The 17,178-nt window shown below is 32.4% G+C and overlaps 1 protein-coding gene across 5 annotated transcripts in view; it reads right to left on the bottom strand.

Moving 5' to 3' along the window:
- The window catches only part of ATRX (ATRX chromatin remodeler), a 275,833-nt gene that overhangs the window by 162,175 nt on the left and 96,480 nt on the right, over positions 1–17,178 (bottom strand). For all 5 annotated transcript variants that reach the window (XM_029929461.1, XM_029929463.1, XM_029929459.1 and 2 more), the window contains 3 exons: positions 8,032–8,165; positions 7,401–7,577; positions 716–809 (listed from right to left, as the gene is read on the bottom strand). In XM_029929461.1, coding sequence (XP_029785321.1) covers positions 716–809; positions 7,401–7,577; positions 8,032–8,165 — 405 coding nt within the window. The remainder of the gene's footprint in view (positions 1–715; positions 810–7,400; positions 7,578–8,031; positions 8,166–17,178) is intronic.

The following is a 17,178-nucleotide window of genomic DNA, read 5'->3' on the forward strand; positions in this document are numbered from 1 at the left end:
ATCAAGCCCTGTGCCGGGCTCTATACTGAGCATGGAACCTGCTAGGATTCTCCATATCCCTCTGTCTCTCCCCCGGTCAAAAGCAAGCACACGCACTCTCTGTATCTCTCTCTCTCTCAAAATAGGTTAAGTAAACTTTTAAAAAATACTATGCAGTATTTTAAATAACTAGTCATCTAGATCAGCAGCTATGTGTACTGAGACGACAAACACATCTATATCACTATAATACTAGTATACTACTAAGACCAATAATTAACTTTCAGGGAACATTTCCTATATTCCAAGTAAGCATATTATAAACTCATTTAATGCCCATCATAATCAATAAAGTAAGTGCTATTGCAATCCCCCACTCTACAGATGAGGAAACTAAAGCACAAAGTAGTCATACAAATAGCAAATAGTAGAGCCAGCAGTTAGATTAGGTAGGCTGTCTACATAGCTTCTTATCTACTATACTGAAACATACTCCCATTAACAACCAAAATTACAGTCAGGCATGATTTTGCACAATGAAGGTCCTCCTGGTTTAGAACACATAATTTGACCATATATGTTTATATGTACTCTTTTTAAATTAATACTTTTCACAATTAGTTTCAAATCAAATATTAAATTTTTTACTTTATTAGTAACACCAATCTTTCTACAAATAACTTAAAGCATATTTATTCATATCCCTATAATTTCTGAAATAGTGATATAATATTACCTTGTTCTGGGCCGTTGTTCATCTTCAGACTCACTAACTTCTTCACTAACTCCTGATTCCTGAAAATCAGAATCTTCAGAATCTTCACTGCTCACTTGAAAAAAAAAATAATTTATTAAATACTTCCCAAGAGAAATGTAATTCACTTAATTTGTCAATAACTTCACTTTAAAATTTAGACCACTGTGCAAGTATCTATAGTATTTACATTAATGGATATTTTAATATGTAAATTAATGGATTAGACCAGTTAATAAGTCATATATAATTTATAAAAATTATTCAAAATATTCCAACTATGGTTAATAAACTATGGTTCTATATTAAAATATAATTATTAATTATGAATTTAATAAATGTGAATTTAACTGTCAATAAAATATATCATTTATTACCAAAGGTGAATAAAAAGAATTCTGGTTATTCAAAGCAAGGAAAGTGGGCTGGCCAAAAGAAAGTAAGAACAAATACTCTCCTTATTTATTTATAAATGGACTCTGCCATTTATGACACTAGAAATTACAAACAGAATATATAAAGAAATGACCTAAGCACTTTGAAAAGGAAATGATAGCAGGCAGATTGGGGACTGAAAAAAAAACTTGAATAATGATCCCTATAAAACTGGGGCCGGGGTAGTAGCTATGGGTGTCATAGGGTTTTTTTCCTTCTTTCTTTCCTAGTTTCAACAAGAAGCAGGCTGAATTCCAAAACTATGCAGAGGGTACTAACAGCAAAACTGGGAGAACCCCATTTCTAGCCACAGCAATGAGAAAAAGAAGCTGGGACCTGCTCATGAGAGTAAATGGAACCCCTAACTTTACTTTTCTCTAAATAATTTTACTTTTCTGTACCAAAATAGCCACTATGACACAGGTATCTAAAACCCGAGAAGAATACACATCTTTCTGGCCAGAGGAAGCCATGCAGGGAATATACAAAATGAGTCTAAATATCTTGTGGTGCCAGAAAGTAAACTAATGCTGAAAGAATGATAGGGGTATATTCAAAGAGCACTTGATCCAACTTGAAGGAGCTTCTAATAGCCAAAGCTAGAACAATGTGAGCAACAAAATCAACAACTGAATTACAATAGAATAACATATCTATAAATTCATATTAATATAAGTAATTGGATAAATAAGGCACGACAGACAGCTCTTCCTTACCATTATTAAATGTATAAAGAAGAAATAGAAAAGCACCACTAGATAAACATCACAGAAATTGCTTCAGGCAAGATGAGTGCTAAAATTCGTGAGCTTTAGTATGATGAGAAACAGGTTATTTGAATAGTCTCAAAGTATCTCTCCATAAGACATTAATTAAATATGAATAGGAAGAGGTTTTTTTGCAGTGGAAAAACTCAACAGACACCAACTTAACCAAGTAATCAATATTACCAGGATAAGACATATTGTCATCATATAATCTTGGTGTAGGATACTCTGAGAAGGGTTAAATATCACTTTTGTGGTGTTCTTGTCAAAATGGTTAATAACCTCAATCTAACCATAAAAAAACATTAGACAAATACATATGGATGGACAATCTAGAAATAACTGATCAGGGTGCCTGGGTGGCTCAGTCTGTTGAGTGTCCAACTTCGGCTCAAGTCATGATCTCACAGCTTGTGAGTTCCAGCCCCACGAAGGGCTCTGTACTGACAGCTCAGAGCCTGGAGCTTGCTTCAGATTCTGTCTCTGTCTGTCTGTCCCTCTCTCTCTCTCCCTCTCTCTCTCTCTCTCTCTCTCTCTCTCTCTCTCTCTCTCTGCCCTTCTCCCACTAGCTCTGTCTCTCTCAAAAATAAATAAAAACATTTAAAAAAATTTTTAAACAAAGTAACTGATCAATACTCTTCAAAAGTGTCAAGGTCATGAAAGAAAAGGAGAAACTGCCACAGATTAGAGTAGATTAAGGAGACATCACAACTAAAAGCAATGTGCCATCCTAGATTGGATTCTGGAACAGAAAAGACATTAGTTGGAAAACTAATGATAATCAAATAAGATCTTTAGTTTACTTCAGAGGTCAGAAAATATTTTATGTAAAAGTTTCTACGGTAAATATTTTCAACTTTGTAGGCTATATGGTCTCTGTTACAACTACTTATCTCTACTCAACTTTGCTACTTAAATATACAAAGCAGTAATTGGATAAGTACAACATGGTTCCAAAACACATTATAGAAATAGGTAGACAGATTTAGCCTACAGGTGTAGTAAGCCTACCCCCCAGCTTAACTAATAATATTCTATCAATGTTAATTTTCTGGATTTGGTTATCATACTATATAGTAAGTTTAAGGTGTTAAATTAGGGAAGCTGGGTAAAAGGTATATAGGAACTCTATACTATTTTTGCAATATTTATTTAAACTTTAAATTTTGAAATAAAAAAAATTTTTGAAAGATCTATCCAGATCTGAGATCAGAATCTAAAATCTGATCTATCTAAAAAAAGAGATGGCTAACATAAATACAATAAAGAATTGCTTTGGAGGAAATGGGAATAAGGAGTAATGGTTTAAAGAGTTTCAGTTTCGGATGATGAAAGAGTCATGGAGTGTTGATGGTTGTACAACAATATGAATACACTGTCACTGAACTGTACACTTAAAAATGGATAAAATAGTTAAAATTTTATATTGTATTTTACCTCAATAAAAAAAAACAAAAATAATAAAAGAACTGCTAAGCAACTAGGAATTTGGGAGAACACATGTGTCCATATGCACCCACATATAAATCCTGTGATTAAGTAGAATTCTAAACCTAATTTTTTATCACTTTATTTGAAAATTTTCAAACCTAACAAAAATTTGAAAGAACTACTGAATGAACATCTACATTCCTTCTCTTAAATTCATTGTTAAATTTATCATATTTGCTTGCTTCCTCTCTCTATACACACACACACACACACACACACACACACACACAGGTTTTTGCACTGAACCATCTAAATCTAAGTGCAGATATCATGACACTTTACTCTTAAGCATAAGGATGCTGTCCTATTTAACTAAATAGCATTATAACATTTTAAAAAATAACATCAATTTTATCATCTAATAAAGGCAATAATTATTTTTTAATTAACAGCAAAATAACTTTTATAAATTTTTTTCAAATTTAAGTGAAAACTGAAAGTTCACATGTTGCCTTTGATCGACTAAGTTGGCTATTCTCTCTTGATTTCTCCCCATTACCTAATTTAAATTTCCAAACAATATAGGCACAAGTTTGTAAAACCTGAAAAGTTATACAACTTTATTTAAGTTTATTTATTTATTTTGAGAGAGACAGACAGACAGACAGATAAGGAGAGAGAATCCCAAGCAGGCTCCACACTGTCAGTACAGAGCTGATGCAGGGCTCAAACCCATGAACTGTGCGATCGCGAACCTGAGTAGAAATCAAGAACTGGATGCTTAAGCGAGTGAAACATCCAGGTGCCCCTTTGCAATTTTAAATGTAGTATCAGTCAATATTATCATAATCAATATTAGAAACATGAATATGATAGGATTTGTTTACTCCTTCCTATAAAAACAAATGAAAAAATACTTGGGTAATAAACTACCCACAGAAGAGGACAGTGGAAACAAGTAGCAAAACACTCAGGTTTTAATAAAATATTTCAAATGTAACTGTGTCCACTAAAGGACTCTATCCTGATCTGAGCCTCAGAGGCAAAATCAGTATTTCCCCTTTTGTTGAAGATGTATAGGATTTCATGTGAAATTATGTAATCTGCTTAAATTGCTCAGTTGCTTTATAAAATCTGAAAGATAAGCTTGTAGTCATGCTGTAAAAAATTTTTAAAAATGCATTCACAAAGTAATGTGCTATTATTTAATATGAAAATGTCCATGATATATTAAGAATGTGTGTGTGCATGTGTGTGTTGGGGGGGGGGGTCTTCTCTTTCTCTTTAGTGAATAACTGTTGTTCAACAGCCCTTTAAATGTTCAGGATTCCAAGATTCTGATAACAACTATTTTGGCAATATCAACTATTCTGGTAGTATTATACATATAACATGACAACTCCAAACACCTGGCTCGTCATCCCAGACTTTTCTCTTTCATGTCAATTAATAAGATCTAACAATTCAGTCTATGACCCATGTCAATATTCCTCTTCAAAAATTCCACTTGGTATCAACTATAGCAATATCCTCCAGAGATGCAAATCTAAGCTCTGAGTATCACAGAATAGGCAACTAATCTGATCATATTATATTCTTGGTTAAAATCTTTTAATGGGAACAATGGTGGTTGCGCTGAGACTCTGATTCCTAAGTACTAGTAATGAATGTCCTGTGCCACATACGTCCATCAAGCTTATACAGGTTGTATGCTGTAAACAGGCAAACTGTATGATTTGTGAATTATATCTCAAAATGGCTAAGGTACAAAAAATTACAAATAAAAATAATTTTTAAAATTAAGGAAAAAAACTTCCAATGATTCTCCAGCCTCTAGAGCCTACTGTCCTTCTCAGACACTTTCAAAACTGCTTTCCTATTACTAATGACATAAGTAAGCTGAGTAAAGTTTTTTAAATGTGCCCATAAGAAACCAAAAGGTTTCTCTAAACTTGTTGTTAGCTAATTTCTTAATATACATGTGATTGCTTAAGAATGCTCTCTCCTAATGCACAAATAAAATGGACATACCAAAGAGGTATGCAATGTTTACTCTATAGTCTCATGTACCCATCAATCTACTGTCAAATATTCCAGTTTGAGAAACCAAAGCTTACAAGTGTCTCCCAATACCTGGTCTCTGTCTTGGCCCAGCCTCATTTGCTGTTGCTCCTTTCCCTATTCCCTCCTAGAGTCCAGCTATATACCATGTTAACTGTTTCCCCTCAACCACGTGCAAACAGTTTGCCGAGGCTTCTTAAGTTTTTTCTCTTCTTATATTAAAAGTCTTCACAACACATCTACCTGGTCCCCAATTACAACTTGGTCTACTGAGTGAAACTCTTCATTTTTGTGTAGTCTTCTCTGGAGATAAATATCATCCCCCAGAAGCTAAGGAAATGTTCCCTGGTGCCACACTATACAACACCTCTGTTGTATAAGACATGTATAAGACATGGTGCTATAATTTCATATAATATTAATGTCAGTAATTCTTACTAAATCACTGACAACCAAACCTGGCTACATATCAGAATCGTATCAGACATGCTGCATCAAATATATGGATACCTTGGTCTCACTACCACCAATTATGCTGTAACTGGCTTGGGATGGAGCCCTGCCATATGTATACTTCAAAATCCCCAAAGTAATCCACATGTATAGTCAGGCTGAAAACCACCATACAAGACAATGATTTCCCTACTCATTTTTGTATTCTCAATGTTCATCATGATGTTGGAAACATTTATGTACTCAATATAAAAGGATTCAGACTTTTATTTTTTTTTAATGTTTTATTTATTTTTGATACAGAGAGAGACAGAGCATGAGAGGGGAAGGGGCAGAGAGAGAAGGAGACAGAATCTGAAGCAGGCTCCAGGCTCTGAGCTAGCTGTCTGCACAGAGCCTGACACGGGGCTCGAACCCACAAACATGAGATCTGACCTGAGCCGAAGCCGGCTGCTAAACCGACTGAGCCACCCAGGCGCCCCAAGGATTCAGACTTTTAATATAATGAAAACTTGAGCTGACTATATACAAATTTTGCATATAATAAATCTACCTACATAAACTGTATCTTCTTTCTTTCCTTAGGAGAGCATGATTTCTTCCTGCAGTTACAGACAATCCTGTATTTTCTACATAGCCTTTAAGTATATTTTATTTATTGTCATATTTCTTTTTAATCTAAGTTGTGTGTGACTACTAAAGATTAAAAGTACGGGTGCCTGGATGGCTCAGTGGGTTAAGCATCTAACTCTTGGTTTCAGCTCAGGTCATGATCTCACGGTTTCTGGGTTCGAGCCCCATGTCGGGCTCTGTGCTGGTGGCACAGAGCCTGCTTGGGATTCTCTTTCCCTCCCTCTCATGTTCTCTCTCTCTTTTAAAATAAATGAATAAACTTTAAAAAACCAAAAAGTAGGGGTGTGTGAGTGGCTCAGTTGGTTAAGCATCCAACTTCAGTTCAGGTCATAATCTCACCGTTGGTGGGTTCAAGCCTCGCGTCAGGCTCTATGCTGATAGCTTGTTCAGAGCCTGGAGCTTGCTTCAGATTCTGTGTCTCCTTCTCTCTCTGACCCTCCCCGCTCATGCTGTCTCACTCTACCTCTCAAAAAATACATTAAAAATAGATGAAAAATATATACTTTGTATCATCTCACAATTTTCTGGGTTATCTTTCCACTCTAAATTCTTTATTTCACTCTCATATAAGAGAATAGTTGTTGCCAGTGTGCTGATAGTCACTTAATACAGGTGGTCCAGATATATTTAAATTTCATTACTGTAGGTAAGGGCCCTGAGGGGCTCAGTCAGTTTAAGTATCTCACTTTAGCTTATGTTATGATCTCACAGTTCATGGGTTCAAGCCTCTCATCAGGCTCCTGCTGTCAGCACAGAGCCCACTTTGGATCATCTCTCTCCCTCTCTCTCTCTTAAAATAAATAAATAAAATTTACCAAAAAGTTTCATTACTGTAATTAGTTTATAAAATCAGTACATTCCTTACATTCAGAATTAAAATATCTTACCTTTCCTTCTATTTCTGACTTTGGCTTCTTTGTGCTCTTTAGGCTTCATCTTGTTTTCTTCTCCAGATTCTCCATCACTCACAGTGAGTTTGTGTCTCAAAAGCCTGTGTCTGAATCTTGGCTTCTTAGATTCTTCAGAATCTGAATCTGATTCAGAATTGACTTGATGTTTTGCGTCTAAATGGAGAAAAGAAATCAGTAAAACTTTCAGACTTTTCTCTTTTAAAATGTGTTATAAAACTATTTTGTTTGATGAAAATTATCATGATTTATGAAAAAGATCAGAGCTGTGCACTTTACTTACTTTGATATCACTGGAAATACCAGGACATCTTATATATCAGACTTAATCTATTACTATGATTAACTCTTTAGTATCACCAATAGACATTCACAGATTTTCCAAAGGTAAAAAATAATTGTTTTAAAAATTATCTGTTTATTGGCAATAACTGACAAAACATGCACAAATATTACCAGATACTCAAGAGGACTAAAGGTAGCAAAGTTTTAAATACTTTAATAAACTTCAAATGCATGAATTATGAGATTTCATGGACAGATAGTCTTCAAAGACTAAACTGGTCAAACAATCAAATTATGATATCCTGTACTTCTCTTTTGAGCTCACCCTCATGCCCTGGGTTTTCTTCATTGTGTTTTCCAGTTCTTTTCTTTCCTTCTTCTGGTTCATCATCTGAAGATCCATCCCCATCAGAGGAAAGATTGGCTTTAATTTCTTCTAAAAGCATCTTCTTGGCAATTCTTGAGTAAAAAGACAGTAAAAAACTATATATTTGGTAGTGAAGTGTAACAAATTTAAAAAATTCTCAGTATCAAAATAGAAATGTGTAAAAAGATTTTCTACTGTAAATAAAAGACTACCAAAGTTATGTTTTAACCCTAAGCTACCAACCAATCAAAACTATTGAAAACTCCCCTGAACACTGATTTTTTTCCTTCTAAATACTTCTACAATATATTTAAAACTCTGAGGGACATTTCTGCTATTTTGACCAATTGAAATTTCATGCTGCATACTTCCAATCCTATGTTTGCTCTGCAGCCATCATCCAACAACTGCAATATCAGAGAGCCCACAATAATAAATCAACGTATCCAGACAAATGGCATTCCAAGGCAAAACTCCACCTAAGAGGATTATTCAGCAAAACATATTCTTAGAAAATCAATGTGTAATAAACTACTCTCTTATGAGACAGTGCTTGAAACTGGTGGATAATATTTTTGGCACTTAAATTTCAACTTACTTCATAAACTCTGTTAATGAAATGAAAGCATATCCCATATACTAAGTATTAAAGCAATCAGAAATCCCTAATAATATTCAAACAAGGGCAGATAAGAGAAGGGACAGGAGTGCTATTAATTATACATATGGTAAAAGAACACAAATTACCATAAATGAGTTTTTGCTTTCCACAACAGAAGATAGTACAGTAGCCTCACTCATACCAAAATTTCTCAAGATGTTCTTCAAAGACCAATTTCTTAATGGAAAAATCAACTGCTAAAAGCATGAGATAATACTTCCTTAATACCATCTTACTTAAAATATATTCCTAATAAACTTCCATGTTTACAATAAAGGAAAACATCTGAAAATGTAAGATAAAAGCAAGTGCAGCTTTCTTTTGTATAAGATGAGGTGTTTTGCACCTGGGTGTCTTTTTTATATAAATTCATAAATCACACTAACAAACGAATACCTTATAGAAAGGTTCAAAAGGAAAGTGGCATGATTCTCAGTTTTCCATGAACTGTTAGGGGAAACATCCACTCTGCAATCGAGATTAACTCTCTAGCATATCAAAAACCTGGAGCTGGAATTATGGAACTTTTATTATTTTTGGATCTGAAACCCTTCTTTATATTTCTTAATATACACTCACATTTCAACTAAGAATGCATTCAATGGTAAGAGATATTAATGCCTTGGTAATTTTATTTGAAAGGTAACTCTTCATTACTATTTTTTATTCAAAGATGTATAGCAAAGGCACCAAAATAGACTGAAGCAAAATAAGTAATCACTTCATAAATACTTATTATCTTTTGGTGCTTCCTTCCCTAAACATATAGATTGGAAACAGACAACACAGAGAGTTACCAAGTGCTAAAGGAAACCACAGATGAGTTTGCTTTTTTGAGAGATTTTGATCTGATTTGTGTTTCAATAAAGCGAAGATTAGATCACTCCAATTTAAATCCTACTGCAGCTGAGCTATAGAGTGGTTTTGCTGACTTAGATTGTACACAGTAAACATTTTAAAATGTGGAATAATCAAGGGTTGCCAACTTTTCATTTTGCCAAGAATAAAAATTTAAACCCAAGTATCTTTTATTTTCATCATGTTATTAAATAAAGACAATTTCAACACACCCTCCACAAATTAGGAAACAGCTTTAGAATGAAGGGTAGTTCTTTAAATTTAATAAAAGTGTCTGTCTAAAAAAACTCTCAAATACAGAACTACATTTGTTATATCTTATGGACAAGGAAAAGCTTTCTTGAACCAATTTCAATAAAACCACTGTTTTGCAATGAGTAAAAGTGTGTGTGTGTGTGTATGTATTAATATAAAGTGTTGAATAAGAGATTACAAATAGAAAAACATGTTCACTTGCAGTTACAAGATGTTATATCACCATGTGGGTAATACAATAACAACCAACAAAAGTACAAGTACTAATTCAGTTACACTAAAGTTTACTTCAATCACTTGGTTTCAGTTTGTATTACAAGTTCAAAAAAAAGTCTATAATTCTATACAATCTGTAAAGAATTGGTTGTTAAGTGTAAGAAACCACAATTTTTTTTCTTTCAAACTCTAGACTCCTAAGAATACGTCTACTAAATGAAAGGTCAAAATATGTAAATCTACCTAATTTATACTCAAGTTCTAGATTGTCATGAAAAAACTGAGAAATATGATACACATAAGATAGTAAGATAAAATTCTATATCAACTATGAAATCACATAATAAATCATGGAAAATTAAATGACATCCATACACTGAAAAATTACATGATTTTTCAATGAACAACCTTCATTAAAAACATAATATATAGAACAATCACAATCACTTAGAAGCAGGAAAAGAATTACAAAATTCATAGAATTGCTATTTTTCTCCAAACTGAAAGTTACATACAGAGTGATGGAGATTTCCTTAGCTTTACCTCCCTAAGATAGTTTAGATACACCCTCTAACACCTTTAGACCAATAAAAAACCTAATATATAGTCATGTATGTTAAAGTTCTAAAAAGAATAAAGTTAAATCATTTGCCTAACTGATGGCTCAAGTCCAATATATCAAAGACTCACTGCATCATAAACCTGGTCTATCACATAACCTATACTTCAAAGTTAGAACTTTATTTGAAGGACCTAAGCATTGAGGCTGACCTTCAACCTGAGTAGTCAGCAAACATGTTGATATGAGATGTGTCCCATCTACAAAGCCTGCTGTGAGATGCTTTAAGGGAAACTCCACTACCTTAACTCTTGAATCACGGGCCACAGAGACTTCAAGGACATCATCACTTGAGAACCAGCTGAGGCTGGCAAAGCATCATTTTGGAAGCCTTGGCTGGACCTGTGCTGGTATGCATGTGATGGATGTATAGTCATGATCCCTAGTTGATTTGTCTGCTCTGAAGTCTCCTTTCTTGAGGCTTTCCAGGAGGTTTCTGAGAAAATCATCCAGGCAACAAGGTACTGCCCCCTGGGATCTCAATGCTCAATATTACATCCTGGGGCAGGTGTAGCATCCAAAGCAGTCACGACTCTATCAGAAGCATTAGAGGCACAGGCTGTGCCACTCTGTGGCAGAAAACCTGGGCAGAGCTGGAAATAATGGAGCCACTCCTCCATTTTCCTGAAAGGGAGGGAAGGAAGAGGGAGAGAAAGCAAAACAATATGGGAGGAAGGGTAAAAACCCACAAACAATGATCGGAACTGGTGTACGAGAGAATAATAGAATGCCATAACTCAAACAAGCTAAGTCTTTTAAATGACATAATACCAAGATAATGTCTTATTACACCTTACACCTTCATCTACAAGAAAGCAAAGATAAAATAAGGAATAAGCCTAACAATGCAAAGGCGAACAAACAAGCAAAAAAAAGCGAGAGAGAGAAGAGAGCGAGAGCAAGCCAAGAAAAGCCTTTAGTTATTCTGATCTGATCTAGAAAAGAAATGCATATTTCTTGTTTAAGTGCTCAAACAGGGAATGAAGTAAACTACCTCTTTCTGGTAGGTAAACACCGAATTCAAAACATTAAATTTCTAAAATAGAAGCAATTAAGAGAGGGATCTCTTGTACCATAGAGGTTTTAGACAAATAGCTATTACAAAAGCAACACAAAATGTTATAGATAAAAAAAAAAAAGGGGGGGGGGCCTTAGAGTTCAATTCTGTCACTTTACAGTGGAGGAAACACACTTAGAAAGGGAAAAAGATGAAGCCATAGAAACAAAGCTAGTTAATGGCAAAGCCAGAAGGAGTACCTAAGATCCTAAATGAATCCCAATATTCTGTAATTTTAGTATGCCAGTGCTATCTATATTCTCTACTCATTCACTACTGCTTTGCTTATTAGTACTTCATGAATACACTATAGTCACATTCTTAAAGATCTGTATTTCACCGATTTCCAAATATGCTTTATGAAATGAAAGAATTCAAGCTTAGATTTTTAAAAATTAAATAAGGAAGATTTCTAAACATCTTTATTCCATTCCATTTCTAAAATGCACTTGACAGGCCATCTCAGACATATCCCTATAATCTACTGTTTTATCTTTTAAGAGGTCTGAAAACAGGTTCGAAGAAAAGTGCTAAATAAAAAATGCAATTTTAAGAGGTAAAAAAAAGTATGGTGCATCCATACACAAAGATGAAAAAATTTTCAAAAACGTTTACATTGTGCACAATATCGCAAACAGATTTTCTGAGGAAGATTATAGGTTTAAATGTATATCCTTTAGAGATGCAAAACAACTATCTAAGTATATGTAGTGCTAAACTATCATACCATATTTAAAATGTTGATATATAAAACAATTCAAAACAGCCAAAAAATGTTGAAAACTTTTTGTGACAAGGTGGTGAACACATATTCGTCTGATAAAGTGTTAGGCATTAACAAATGTTATATACTTCAGGATTAAGAATAAAAACTAAAATATTTTATAGAATTACTATGGAATTCCTCATTTTCAAAATCTTTATTAGTATTTTTTAACTCTTCAGATCAAAATTAGTACCTTGATATGAACCGTTCTAAAATAAATATGGCTAAAGCACAATGATCTGTGCCCCAAAATGGTAGAATTTATGAGATAATGATGATGTCACTAAATAATCAAAAAGCTAAACAAGAGTTTGAAACACTTTTTAGTCATATGTCTACGATATTTGCAGTTAATGAAAAACAGCACTGTTTTCTTTTTAGTGAGAGTACCAGGAAAATTAGTATCAAATAACTTTTTTAAAATCTTATAAACAAAAAAATAAAAGTATGAAATTAAGAACACATAGTTTATTAACAATTTATGCTATAAAGTTTGCTATAATGTTTGAATAAACTCAAATTACAAAATGTACATTCCTTGATTTTATGTAAAATCTAAGGCAGTTTTGGAGGAAATTTTAACAAGAAAAATTTTACTAACATTGATAAAAATATAGAAAATTTGTTCATATTAAAGAACCAGCTTAATATTTTCTTATACTTGAAAGGAAAATACAGAATTTATTCATCTCAATTTTATTTATAACTTCAAAGTTAAAGACAAAGAAAACATATATTAAGTCAGAAAAATGAATAATTTTTGCTAACACTAGAAAACACTCTTTTTTGGGAGGGCTTATTTTCCATTCTCTAAAAGTCCCAATATCCCCAAAGAACAGAGAGCAGGAAAGAAAGGAAGGCTGAATATAGTGTTTAAATCTTAAGCAGAGAGATCACAACTAATGACCATATTTCTTTCCTTGCTGAAAATTCTAGCATTTAAAAAAGAGATCTTAGGGCAACTGCAATCAGTTTAGTTACTAACAAGTGGATCCTATCTACTGACTACACACTTATATATACTTAAATGTCTTACAATACTTACCTGCACAATAAAAACAAAGTAAATTTTTAAAAGGTTATCTTAAAACTGCCAGGCATTTAAAACCCTTACTCAAACATAAAAGTAAGTGAAATGCTTCATCTAAAATGCTACCTTTGTTTTATTAACACAATAAAGGATAACCAAAGCAACTTTGGTAACCAAACAGGACCACCATGAAAAAAAAAAACATTTCACAGAGATAAAATTCTTTCAGATTTAGCAAATTCATATAACGGATAAAGACACATGTAAAACATAAACATTCTTAAAAGTGTTTAAAACAGAAACCAAATAAAGTCTTTTGTTGAAGGAACTTGAGATATACTCAACCTATTAAACATTGCTGAAAATGTAAACAGGTAAACAATTGTTAAATATCTTCATTAGCATGAACAACATCCAGGAACAATTAATTCCTTCTGAGAATATGCTGAAATAATAGTACAGAACCTTCATCAACAGAATAACGAAGCCAGTAGGGAAATAAAACAACCATTTGTATATTTTCCAGTTGAAAAGCAAAATATTACCAAATAACAAAATAATTGGAAAATTTTAAGGCTATAGTGTAGTCCCACTATAATTAAGTAGAACTTCTATTAACAATGGGCAATTCCTTTAAGCAATCTCCATGTCAAATTTTGCTTCTATGTACTAAGTACTTAGCCAAATTGAGAAAGAAATTATGAGAGAAACGATGGAATATTATTAGACCCAATTTAGTATTCTTCAATTATAAGGTAAATATTTGTATGTGTGTGCCAGGTAAGGGTATCTATATAAAAATCTCAGATTTTAGTCAAAAAAGGAATAAAGAAAGAATGCTTATTTAGAAAATAATCTCCAAATAAAGAATATTCTGAAAATAATTCTTTTTTTGGAGAGAATGGAGTCTTCACGGATGGTTTAATACGCAACCTCTAAAGACAAGCCTAGCTTAATGATCCTCAACACTAACACTGTTAAACTACCATCTTATCTCTGAGGCTAATTCACAGTGCACATATACAAATATAGGACATTAGAAAATGTTTGGACAAAATATCTCTATTAAGGAATCATTAACAGATTTTCAATGCCAGCTAACTAAAGAAATGCAACTATAATTAAATTACATCAATAATTGTTGTTTAAATGAAAGAACCGATTTAAAACACAACAGGTATTTGAAAGACAACATTAACATAATGGCATATTCAAATAACTGACTTTTAAAGTTACAGTTATAATTTAAATAACCTAACAGTTTCATATTATTCTCCCTTTCAAAAAATATATAAAGTCTAAGCTATAAAATTCTAAGTAAATTCTCAATTATACAAAATTCAAAATACAGTCTATTTTTCTAAAAAAGTTCAATGAAAAAAGTTAAACTGTCAATCAACTTATAATATTGTCATTGTTTATTAAATAAATGCAATATAACGAAAATTAATTTACAAGTTAGACAACTCTCACAGCAGCATGCATTTACCTTCAAATATAAATGATGCTACCTAACAGTATGCTAAAATAACAAATTTATATATTCACACCCAATAAAATATTTAGTGCATGGCTAAATTTTTTAAATGACCTCAAAAGCTATCATGGCTTTAAAATGGTAAAGACACAGATAATAGTGAAATCGACTTTCACATAAATATACATAAGTATATATATTCATTTGTTAGTATATGTATATATGTTTAAGGAACTATAAAGTATTTATTTCTACAATTTCAGAAATATCAAAATTTCATTAGCTACAAACTACCCTCCATATCCAGATTTTAACAAAGTATTTCAACTTTCATTAAAAGATACATAATTAAAATTAAATGCTTGAACAAGAAAAAGTTTTACAGAAATTTATTGCATCCAAATAGTTAAGCCATGGCATTAATATACTATTTACTTCTCCATAAATGTCAACAATTGAAAATGTATTAACATTGCTAAAAAGTCAAAGCATATGAAATGTATACACAATTTATACACAACTGTGTACAAATTTACACAAAATTACAACATGCTGTGTACTATAATACAACCTACTCAAAAACTGAAATTGGTAAAAATAATTCCAAGAATTAATCGTGATCTGCAAACATTTTTAAAACTTACTTAGTGCATATTCAAATATGCTCAAATACATCATCTATGCTAAAATAGTTCCAGATGGTATATATATCCCTATCATGGATATGAGATACCTCTTTGGTATGTTTAATATGAAACAAGTATTAATAACTTGATTAATGGTGTATTTTATAAAGGCACATTAAAGTAAGAAAAACATGTTCAAGGTAAAATTCAATTCTTCTCAAAAGTACTCAATAGGGTTGTACTTTTTAATCACAAATACAAGATGGAATTAAATATGCCTTCCAATAAAATACTTGCCAGTTACAGAGAGATATAATCAAACAGCTTAAAGGATGAAAATATTTATATTTTGACAAGTTTTAACACAAATATAAAATTATCATATCTTAATAACACTCTCATTGGGTGGCTAAATATGAGATTAAGCTTCATCAGTCATACTTAGACTATAGCATGTTTTAAAGATTAGTAGCCTTTCAATAATATTTGAGTCCTCATGGTTTACAGGAAAACAAATTATTAGTCTAAATAGAGAGTAACTAAAGCCTTCGAAAGGACAATTTTTTAAATGCTTCCATAATCTCACTATGATCATGTACTATAAAACTTGCTGATTAATAACATGTAGGCCTTTACCATTCCATTCTCGACCCCATTCCATCTCATAAAATAACTGAATGTGTGTGTGTGTATATATATATATATATATATATATATGTATATATATATTTGATTTTTAAAAAGTAGGTAAGCAGCAACTAAGTCATTGTGTCCCTGATTAATCTCTCTTTGAAAGTATAAAATTATTCATTTACCTTAAGAAAAACATTCTCCTCTTAGGAGAATGCTTATCTTAGAAACAGAAAACCCTATCAGCAACAAGATATAGAAAACAGAGCTAGAATAACAGCTGGCCCCACAGTATTTACTAACTCAAAGTTAATTTCTTACAAAATTATGACACAAAAGTTACATGTATATTTTCAGGGTTTCTTAATATTATGCCTTACTATTAGGAATAAATGGACGGTTAATATAGTAAAACCTTCAAGTCTATCATGATATTTCGTGCTAGAATTAATCAGAGAAAATTTCATACAATCCTTTCATTTTAGAAATCAGAAAATTTTGGCAGAGTAGTTAAGTCACTTGCGCACAATCACACAGACCGTTGTTAGAGAAGTTAGAACTAGAAATCAGGTAATCTTACCCACATTATTCCAAAACTCCACCTACTACACCACACTAACTTGCTGAAGATGAGTGTGGAAATATACTATATTCCAGGAAGGGTTTAAAAAATAGGTAAAAAATTTAGGGTTATATTCTTTAATACAATTATTTTCATTATTATTCTTCACTGTTAGGACATGGGTATGTCTTTGTATTTTTTTCTTCTCCCACCATACCTGAGGTTAAGTGAATATGTACAGGCTACACTTTACTTTTAAACCAGCTTTTAAGTTTTATTAAAGTTAATACTATCATGCTATTGCTTTTATTTGAAAAATAGTTAAAATTCAAATCGGTCACGACACTT

The sequence above is a fragment of the Suricata suricatta genome, chromosome X (assembly GCF_006229205.1).
Source record: "Suricata suricatta isolate VVHF042 chromosome X, meerkat_22Aug2017_6uvM2_HiC, whole genome shotgun sequence".
NCBI classification, from domain to species: Eukaryota; Metazoa; Chordata; class Mammalia; order Carnivora; family Herpestidae; genus Suricata; species Suricata suricatta.